This window comes from Lytechinus variegatus, chromosome 4 (assembly GCF_018143015.1).
Source record: "Lytechinus variegatus isolate NC3 chromosome 4, Lvar_3.0, whole genome shotgun sequence".
Lineage (NCBI taxonomy): Eukaryota > Metazoa > Echinodermata > Echinoidea > Temnopleuroida > Toxopneustidae > Lytechinus > Lytechinus variegatus.
Genome location: NC_054743.1, coordinates 837449 through 849137, shown reverse-complemented (window position 1 = coordinate 849137; position 11689 = coordinate 837449). Strand labels below are relative to the sequence as shown.

Sequence of the window (11689 nt, the reverse complement as noted above, 5' to 3'; positions counted from 1 at the left end):
ATACAATCTTCTAACCTAGGAATTGGATACGAGTCAGTCTTAGTTACTGCATTTACCTTTCGGTAATCAATGCAAAATCTCTGAGAGCCGTCTGGCTTTGGAACCATTACAATGAGAGAACTCCAACTACTCTGACTCGGTTTGATTATGTCAATATGTCAATTTGCTATCTCCATAGCATTAGTGATCGTAATATTCAAATGCTCATAACTTTCTCATTATTTGTCCGATTTTTCTCAAACTTTCGTTGATCTGTTTCTTTGATTTTTCTGTTTTCACACAAGCTATCTTGTTCCAATCGTTTCATTCTCCTTTAAGTAGAATTAATTAAGAGTAGGCCCTGTTATTGTCTCATCAAGATAAATGGCAAAGTCCTAACCATTGAAATTATGAGTATTCCCATTTACGTTCTTTCTATAAACCTCCGAACCAATCTCTCTCCCTTCCATTGTTCCAATGTTTTCATTCGCCTTTAAGTTTTAGCTTGTGATTCACGCTAGCAACACCTCGCAATAATGCCATTTTAAGAATAATTGACCACAAAAAACGTTATACAACTTCACCCTTGAATTTGTTTTACCAAGCCGCTCGCTCATTATACGCTCTCCCGAAAAATAAAGCCTAAATATACATTTTGCCATAATAAGAAGTCACTTCAATTTTTTTGTCTCTACTTAAAGTATACACACAAAGAAAATTCACGAAAGTGATGATTATAGACAAATTATATATGAATGGAAAGGTCTTGTCTTTTTATACACAAATATATTATCTAAAAAGTCTTACAGATGTCGTGGAAATGCAAGAAATGAAATTAATAGAGACCCTTCTCAGCCCCCCAGCCGCCCCCAGGCAGACAATCACGCGATCGAAAACAGTCGAGAATAATGACGTCACATGATCGACTTCACACACTATCTCTCTAGAGCTCTGTGCATAATACACTGATACACCTTCCTGGTCTCTATTTTTCTTCGAATTTACCGTTTTCTTCATGTGTTGTGATATCCGATTTCTGTTTTCGACAACTTCAGACTATAAGAGAACCAGAACTGTGTTACTTTGTCCATTTTTTATTGAATTGTGAACTGGAAAGACCGATTTTGTCCACTCGACAGTCTTCGTTGTGTTGCTCTGAATATTGAAAAACTCCAAGCTGTACGGTCCCATTCACTTGCTGCCGATGCAGGTTACGCTGTTTGATCCAGTCAAAAGTCAAGGTAAGCATGTTTGGAAACTGTAGTCTGTACTTGTTCTGACGATGCATTCAGGTCAGATGACAGATACAGATCTGATATAATTTTAGAATCATGCATTTTGGCATGACTACTATTAAAATTAAAAAGTCTTTATTTTAGAAATAATGTTTTTGCACAATTCCAGCAGATTTTTCTTCAGATTTCTAAATAAACTGGTCAGGACTCAGGCGATTAAATTATTTAGGAGCACTGGCATGGACCATGGCTGAAAATATGCTGTTTCAGAGGAATCCGGCATCTACCGGAGAATCTTCAATCAAGAATTGTCGGCTAAATGAACATGAAATAACTCAACTGGCAGCAGAATTTAATGAATGGATGGGGGCGGGCCCTAGTGGTCAACTAAAATCAGAAAAAATGATTGAGACACTACTGAATTATCTAGCGGGAGGGGGGTACTATCGCCAGCTGGGACATTCATCGGGTATTGCAACCTCAACTGCATTTCGACATACCAGATTGACCACGAATTTCATTTATGAAAAAGCGTCCGACTATATTTCGCTTCCGAGAGCTGAGCATGAATTCGAGCAATTAAGTTCACGCATTGAGATGCCAGATGGGCAGGTAGGTAATGCTATAATCCAATAGGCAGGCGTGAATAGGCTTCACCCATATGGTCAATCCGGATCCACCTCCTCCCTACACGGCGAAAAGGAAAGAGAAGTTAATGAAAATAAAAGAGACAGAAATGCAAAGAAATAAGATTGCAACTGAGAAAGAAAATAGAGAAGTAAATGTATGTGTGTGTGGGGGGGGGGGGGCACTAGACCAAAAAAGTGGTGGGGGTGTGCCGCGGGCGAGACAAAAAACGGGGGCCCTGGAGCGGGTCTATTGTAAAAAGGAGGGTCCTCGGAACGGGCTTCGGAACTACAAATGTTTGTGAAAACGGGGGTCCTTGGAACGGATCGCCAGCGTGTGAGTGCGTATATGCATCCCTGTGGAACGGAAATGCGTGCATGATTCAGCTAGCGCGGCCTCCGCCGGGTGCGCTGGCGCAGCTAGAGAGCTGAGGCGATGGTCTGAGAGCGCTCGGCGGCCGCTTTTCACCAAAATTGCAGTTCATTGTACATGTAGCAAAACAATGCGATCGGAACGGCGCACCGAAAAATATGCGAAGCTTTGGAGCAGATTTCTTTCTTGTTTTTTCTCGATAAGAAGAAAATGCTATGCCTTGGAGCGGCTTTCTTAGTTCTTTTGCTCAAAAAGACAAAAATGCTATGCCTTGGAACGGAAATTTGAGTGTAAAAATGGGGGTCCCCTCCGCGGCACATACCCACTATGCGTTATATACTGAGTGCCCCCCCCCCCGGGGGGGGGGGAGAAGATCAAAAAGAGAGAGAGAAAATATTGGTATTCAAACCAAGAGGAGCAGCGAGTGTCGATGGAATATGTAGAAGGGGACATACATGGCGTGTGGGAGCCCCCCCCCCCCTACTTATCATGGGCGGAATGATATTTCCATGCACAAAAGGACGGGGAATCAAGAAAAAATATTTGAATAGCAAAAAATAAGATAAAGGTCATCTCAAAAAAGGAAACCCATTTCGTCCGGATAAATTTGACAAGCAAGAAAGAAAAAAAGAAAAGGGTTATCAACAAAACTGTAAGCCCAGCATTTAATTTACAAGTAAGAAAAAAGGTTATCACCCAAAATATACGATCATTTGGAATGATGTATCTTTAACATCATAAACTACCACAAAATAGGGGGCATTTGATATTGTGCCGCCCCCCTTTTGAAATGGTCCCCTGGGATTTCCGCCCATGCCCTTTATGAACTTTTATTCCCATCGTCGTGCAGAATAGAGTTTATTGTATTAAGACAAAGAATCGAGAATATTCATCAACACTCTTAAAAAAAAATAATTTGACAATAATTAAAAATAAGACAAAGAAGAAGAAAACAAAAAAGGGAAGGGGGAATTATTTTTCTGAATATTACGTCAAAATCTATCACAATATTTATTTTTTTGTGATAAAATGTATACATTTATAGTAATTTTGAAGGATAAAGTTTATTTTGTTGTTTATTTGTGAATCACTCCTGTATTTTTCTTCTCTTCTTCATAAAGATGAAGCAAGTGATCCTTTATATTGATGGCTACATTTCCCGAATTCAACGTCCAGACCACGCGGGAGACGCTTATTTTTGTGGTCGTCATGGGAAATCTTGTGATTCAATCAATACCCAACTCATTACTGATAAATTTGAGCAAGTTCGTCATATAATAACCGGTAAATATGTTTTCATAAAACATTTTCATCACGGAAATAATATAAGAGTTATTACAGAAGAACATGAGGCTTGAAAATGTCATTGATCCAAACACTGGATGAAAATCAATCCAAACAACCTATTTTAAAAACGATTTCAAAAAATCACTTTCAAGAACTATTTAATATTCCAATATCGCATATCCTATTTGAGACGGACTATTTTCCTCAATTTATGTTGTTATTGTCATAACACTATGCCTATTTCAGATTTTTTAAATATTTTAATTAGGCTTTATACCTAGTGACTATGCATGGAATTTTTGTCAGAAGATTTTCTGACATCTGAAAGGCTCTATATTATTATATTTAATTTTTTCTTTATCTGACAACTAATCATAAGGGATGGGGGTGGTCATAACACGTCCATTTTCCGGAAGCATTTAATTTTCTTTGTTTCCCTTTTTTAAAAACAAATACTAGAGTCATAAATTCATGGGGCACTCTGGCACTTCCTCCCCAGACAGGGTGACCAGACGTCCCGGGGGGCCACTTCCATTCACGAGTGGATACCATGCGCGACCATGGGGTCTCGAAAAGCACCCTAAACACGTAATTTCCAATGCACCCCTTAACAAGTATTGGCGTGTGAAACCCTACCCTTAACAAATATTGGAAACAAACGATACTCTTGGCAAATATTCCCTGAAATGAACCCCTAAACAATACCGGAATGTTTTATTGTTGTGGGTCCTTTGGTCGCCGACTTTACCTTATTTGGTTTAGTACGACCCCACCTTCTACACCTCACGCAAATCCATCAAAACAATTTTCCACCAAAATAATCACAAAATATTCATAATTATATTATGAATTCTCAGATTAGTGATTTGGAGATGTAATCGGAGGAACAACTTATTGACTTTTCATATATAGATGTAGTTGTGTCAGCTTTCGTTTTGAGTCTTGGTGTGTACGATGCCGCGATGTTTCATCTAATTTTTTTAAGTTTGATGAATATGTTTCACTTTGAAATTTATTCATTCCTAAAACATTTTACCTTTTGAAATTTTTAAAATACATAAGAAACACACAATAACATGATTTTTATTAGATGATTTTTTTTTTGCTTGAAGTTTGAACTTTTTTCCTTTTTCTTTCTTTTCTACCCTATCCTTCCTTTTTTTCTCTGTCTCTGTTCACTTTTCTTTCTTTACTTCTTTCTCTTACTTTCCTTCTTTATCAAATTTCCTTTTTTTATTTCCTCAATTTTTTCTTTCCTTAAAACTACCTTGGCTTCCTTCTCTCTTCCTCTCCTGTTTATTTTTGTTCTTTCTTTCCTTCCACTATTTTCTCTTTCTTCGTTCTCTCCTCCCTTCATTCTTCCCTCCTCTTTTTCTTTCTTCCTTTCTTTCTTTCTTTCTTTCTTCCCTTCTAATTCTTTTCCCTTATTCTTTCTTTCTATTCCTTCTTTCCTTTCTCCCTCCCTTTGTTTTCTCCTTTCTTTAAAAGAATGAAGGAAACATATATCTTTCCTTCATTCTTTCTCTCCTCCTCCTTTTTCTTACTTCCCTTTAATTCTCTCCTTTATTTTGTCTTTCACACATTTATTTATCTTCTCTTCCTTTCTTTCTATATTTATTTCAAAGAATGACAGAAACCTCTTTTTATCTCTTTTATTCTTTCTTTCATCCTTCTTTTATTCTAACTTTGTTATTTTTCTGTTTTTCTTCATTTTCTTTCCTTCTCAATTCATCTCTTTTCTTTCTCTCCTTCATTCTTTAGTTCACCCTCCCTTCCAATTCTTTATATTTTTCACAAGTGTTACACTGTGTGTGGGCTTCTCTGTCGATCTTCAATTGTTGTCAATTGTCCCTTATTTCATTTTGTGAAATCTGGTCACCCTGTCCCCAGTGTACATTGTTCAACAACGTTCTTTTCCCCCTTTTTTTATTTCTCCTGCCCCGCCCTCCCCGATGACTAATTAAAAAAAAATTATTTAGGATTATCTGGAGCAACACACGACAAAACAGCAACAGAGTGGAGCATGACTTTCATGCAGTTTCTTGACGATTTGCCAGGTGACTACGTCGTCTTGGTAGATCCTGCCTACAGAAATCTTCACCCATCAGTGATACATAGAGTGGTTAAACCAAATCTCAGTGCTGAAGAAGAACGATACAATCTTGATGTAACGAAGTTACGACAAATTGTGGAAAGGGCAATAGGAGCGACTCAGCTAAGATGGAGATTGTCGCAACTAAAAGAAAGTCGCATGGCAGCCAAAGGAGGTATTTTATTTCCCTCCAAATGTTTGGTTGCCATGTCGTATCTGCATAACAGATACACAAATTACCTCGTATGAATTTCTTGCTCTTGATCAGTAAAACATCACAAACCGATTTACAAACTACTAATAATTCAAATTCTTCTCTCGAGGAGTAATATTTGATTTTTGTAATGTTCATTCATAATTCTTTCACTTGCGACTTTCTCCGTCCATCTAACTATAAGCTGTGTAAAAACCCGTGATTTTTTTTTTAATTCAGTTCAATTTAATCTCCTTTTATTGACAGATTTCAATTTACTAACATTTTAAAGTGAAATGTTATCAGTAGAAATAGGCTACAGTGAGAGGCGTGGACCTGGCCACGGAAGATTATCTAATGTAATACTGGGGGTGCTGTGACAATGCTCAGCACCCCCGTAACAATAAAATAATCCTCTGTGGATAGGTCCATGGTGAGAGGGCCTTGTTAAAACAGACGGAAGGGGGGGGGCTGAATAGGAAGAGAACCAAGAAATCAGGACTATACGAGTTATTCTTGGTGTACTTGGATTCCGTATTGTGCCGCAAGCACCATTCTAATAGTTTCTAGTTCGAGAGCAATCTTTTTGTTTGTGTCGACCAACTCCTTCATTGCTGTAAGCATCTCCTCTTCCCTAGTGGATTGAGCATTCATGCGTTTCTTCTTGCACTCGCTTGGTCCTGCAGCATCACCATCATCACTAATTGCGAATGTTGTGACATTGCCCTCAGTAATCACAGCTTGGGGCTTTACCTGAAAAGTATACAAATTACAGAACATATACTTAAGTTAATTGTCACTTCTTGCCAAATTAACCTTATTTCGTTAACTTGGTACTTTGTGAATCTCTTATATACAACAGTTTTAAAAACTTTATAACTTTGATATCATTAGGCGTATAATGGACAATAATCTTTAACTTTAGCACTATTATGTGTAATTTCATTATGTACTTCGCTTGTTCTTTTTTCCTTGTTTACAACTCACGATTTTCTTGTTTTGATATATTCAAGGACCCATATTTATTTATTTATCTATATATTCCTTCATATACTTATTCATTTGTTTATTGATTTACTGATTTATTTATGCGAAGGGTCAATTCTATTGTATATAACTCTAGTGTAGTTAATTAATCACCTGTCCACCAGCGGGAAAATACAGTTGGTTGTACTCCTCATATTTATAGTACAGCTCGGATGAACCTCTCATTGTAGGTTCCCTTGTCTCTACACCAGTTTGCATGCTTCTTTTGATTTCTTCCCTGTATTCACGACCCAAATTCTTGATCAAGTTCTCTGTGCAACCCTTTGGTAGTTGAAGAAGATCACCCATCCTATCGTGAAACGCCTTGGCTTGACCCGCCTTCTTCATCGACCTATAGGTAGAATGGTTTTCCACATATAGGTCAAGGCATGATATAATCTCATGCGTCTTCCAGGCCCCTTTCTTTCTTGGAGTGGATTCCATATTCTGTAAAATGATGGAATGATGGGATTTATAAAAGAAATATTTAGAATTTAATTATATTCTCTTACTAGCTAGTTGGGGAAAGAAACGAGCATTCGGGCTGGAAATATTACACTCTCTGAACTCTAAATGTTCAAAATTCCCCTAACAATCCTCTCCCCCTTGCATATAACTCGACAACTGACATTGAGACTTTGAATCTTGATGCCCGCGGAGGGGCAAAATTACGAGGGCCTGAGGGACGACGCTATTCAGCACCAAACTACATATGTTGGATCTCTTTATTTACTGGGGACTGAGGGAACGTTTTTGGAAGTGTAAGTGGTGGGTCGGGGGCTTGAAAAGGTTCACCCGACACTGCATGACCCCGCCCGAGTTTATCGAGACTAGTATGACAGAGATCTACTAACGTTAGGCCTAGCTAGCAATAGCATCTATTTTTTCAAGGCCTAAACCACATATTCGTCGTTTAGACCATGGTGTCACATTTAGAATCTAACATATTTCAACACATTATTCTGAGCCCCCCAAAAGGCCTAGCTAGCAATATATTTTTATGAACAGCTGGATACGTATAATCACTTGTAAAGCAAAATTTTAATTGTGCTTATGACTTTTGTCTTTTTGGCAACACATTGGTTTGGTAAGCCTTGAACACAGATTTTGGCTTTAATAGACTTCACGACATTATTCTTTACACTTTATATAATGGAAACATATGAACCTCGTCGTAAATCTTAAATGTACAAGATATATGATTTTTTTTTCTTTTCTCCCCTTTTTACATAAAATTGAACTCATGTTTAGTAATAATTCATCGTTTCTATATTGATTATTTGGTATAGCATGGTTCATTCATCTTCTGGGCTATTTTACAATATTTTGATCATGAAAGTCTCGCTCACCAAAGATAATTGAATCTCTTTTTTAAAAAGTAATCTCTTGGTGATTTTGGTCACCTATCTGTTTCATGCATTGTTAGATAAATACAACAATGAAGGAAATTCCATTGCTGTAAGTCCTGAATGGCACAGATAGTTCAACGCTCCTAATTTTTTTTTTTTTTTTTTTACATTCAATTTGACATTTCTTCTAGCTACCCAGGCCGAACAGGTGCGGGACTGGAGACTACGTCACACGTGATTATATTGTGTATTGCAGACGTCACTGCTGTCTCCGATATATGGGTATCAATGTCGGAGGATTTCCCGCGCTAATTTTCCCGCGCAAATTTCCCGCGCGAATTAGCCAAATTAATCTCCTTGCAGGCGTCAGTCTCCTGTCACGCTTGCACGGCCTGATTTAAAACAGTCACTGAGTAATTCAGAAGTGTATTATTGTGTCAATAATGGTACCACCTTGCACCGATTAGTTACGATACAAATATTTTCTCGTGATTAACCTAAAATCTCGATCTTTTCCTTTCTGTTTATGCAAATACACTGTCCCGATATTCCTTTGAAGAATTTGCTTCGATTCACGCCTCAAACTGGCACCATTTGGTTAGATAAGTCATTTGTCTACATGATAAAGGAGGGACTCTCTCCCTCCCAAATATTTCAATTAACGCTAAATAGATCAGTGCGTGCACACCATGACCATTGTGAACCAGGGTCTTCAGGCAGTTAGTATCATTGCTGTATTCACATTATTTGTATTAACTCTTCTTTCCTTCCCACATATTTTGCCCTCAGGCTCATACCAATCTGGAATTCGTTCAGGATTATTTTTTTACAATATATTAGGGACGGGTCCAAGAGATTAACACCATTACATTTCACATTCACTGGTTATTTTATGATCCTTCCTTTTGAAACTATTCTTTCTAAACGCTCCTATCATGAGGAATTGATTTCGAGCCCAATGCGCAGAAGACTTTAATCCTCCTTATAATAGAGGGTAGCCTCCATACGATCCCTCGCATCACTGCAACCTATTACGCACAGTACTTCATACATTCACTCTGGGTCATGACCCATCATGGTCGTTTGGTTCTCGCTTTCCAAATAATTTAGATATTGAGAACTAGCCGACCCTGTTGGGTCGTGACCTATAGTTTATTGTTCTATCAAATCTGCTAATTCCTTCTCAATGAAGTCTTCAACGATTATTCAAATCGCTCATCCAGTTGGAAGTATTACGACCTCCGCTCACACCCGATTATGTATACAGTACCCATCAAAACAGCATCTTATCAGTGTGGGTAAGCCTTTTCACACATGATTCCATACTCTGTTTTAGTAATGCTAGAACCAAAATATACACAAATGTTACTTTAATTTCAAGGAGATACATTTTGATTATTTAAATGCAAAACTTTTTCCCACTTTATCCATTTACATCTGACCTTAACTACTTGTTATCAATAGTCAGAGTTCTTATTTTTTCCATTTTCTTAAGATATGATTAAACACTTTGCTATTGAATGCGTATGATTTATATTAATTAATTTCTGCTCCATACTTATAATAGGGTGTAATTTCAAAAAAGTATACATTTTCGTTTTTGTGAAATCGGGTTCTCGCTTGAACCTCCCTTACATGATACGTCATTTTCATTTACCATTATTTTGCTCTCTACTGCCCTCTACAGGTGCCTTCGTGGGCTCAAGCAACGGACAATACACATGCTCAAAACTGCGGCTTGTTCACCCTTCAATACACAATAAGCGGACTTCCTTTGCCTCTTCTCTCATCATGCTCAAAGGTTCCCTGAACCGCCTTTCTGTATCGTGCTTTGTATGTTGTAAGTTCCCTTTCTTTTCGTTTCTGCTTCAGTACCTCTTCTCATTCATGCACGTGACTATTGTATATCTGTTCCTGACCGGGACTTGTATTTCAGATTTCACTCTTCCTGTTATAGACATTCTAATGTCAACTAAAAAATTGTGTTTTCTGATTTTTCTTTAATATGGCAAATTCGGTAGATACACCATTCAATTCAGTTAACGATGATGACTTTCTTGACTTGTTTAGGCCATCCTTAGTAGAAAGTGAATCAGACATAAATCCTCATATTACTTCCTTTGAAAACCATGTTACAGACAAATTTAATTCTTCGTCACAAGAGTTGAATTATGATTTTGACACTGATAACCAATTTCAAAGTCCATATTCTGAATACATCACCCATAACCAATTTAATAATGTTGTTAAGGATTATGAATACTCATCTTTTTCTCTTATACACCTTAATATTAGGAGCATTAACAAACACTTTGATGAATTACGGTTACTTTTAAATAATCCCACCATGCAAACATTCTCAGTAGTAGGTTTAACCGAAACATGGCTTTCTCATGATACAAGCCTTCCATTAGCTCTCGATGGATATGATCTTTTAGTTAACAACAGACAAAATAGGGTGGGTGGGGGCGTTGCGTTATATGTTTCACAATCATATGATTATGTAGTTCGAGACGAGCTTAACAGCATGACTGATACAATTGAATCTCTTTTTATTGAAATTACTATCCCCAACAGCAAAAACATTATCATAGGTGTTATATACAGGCCTCCGAGTTCGAACATCAAATCATTTCTAGATCATCTCTCTGACTTGGTTAAAAATCCAATTTTTGATAGTAAAAATTGCTTTATAATGGGCGATTTTAATATTGATTTATTAAAACAAAATAATGTTACACAAGATTTTTTGGAAATATTTCTATCCGGTTCTTACTTACCTTTAATATCTAAACCAACACGCATAGTCAATGAATCCGCTTCTCTTATTGATAATATTTTCTGTAATGTTCTTCCCCCACCCGATTCCTTCATATTACTCTCTGATATCACAGATCACTTCCCTGTTTCGACTAATTTCTCTTTAAAAGACAGATTCAATAACAATAGCCGTCCACTAAAACGAAGAATAACACACGAAAATATAGCTCGTCTGGGTGCTAGTTTTGACGATGCTGATTGGTCTTGTGTTTTTGATAGTAATGACGTTAACTTGTCCTTTGAAAATTTTATGAATATTTTTAATCTACACTTTGACACTTATATTCCGAAACTTAGAGATAAGCCATCTAACTACAAAACATCACCGAAGCTTCCATGGATTTCTAAATCGCTCTTGCGTTCGATAAATAAAAAAATAACTTATATTATAGATACAAAATGAAACGGTCTGAGCAATCCAAACTTAAATATACTTGTTATAAAAATACACTGACAAAGATTATACGTTTAGAAAAGAAAAGATATTTTACTAATCAGTTACAACTTTACAAGCGTGATATGCAAAATACATGGAAAATTTTAAAACAAGCAATGAATATATCAAATAAGAAATCCAATATTACAAAAATTAGATCTGGCGATGTCATTTTTGAAGATTCTCTCCAAATTTGTAATATCCTGAATAATCACTTTTCTTCAATTGGGGAAAATCTTGCAAGTAATATTCCTCCCGCAGCAAAACACTTTT

General features: G+C 36.9%; 1 protein-coding gene across 1 annotated transcript; it reads left to right on the top strand.

Annotated features, from left to right (window-relative positions):
• The first annotated feature begins 1460 nt into the window (after positions 1-1460).
• LOC121412400 lies at positions 1461-5925 on the top strand. Its single transcript, XM_041605211.1, has 3 exons — positions 1461-1826; positions 3335-3497; positions 5480-5925. The coding sequence occupies exons 1-3, from the start codon at positions 1461-1463 to the stop codon at positions 5839-5841; spliced, it is 891 nt and encodes a 296-aa protein (XP_041461145.1). The 3' UTR covers positions 5842-5925.
• Positions 5926-11689: the final 5764 nt, after the last annotated feature.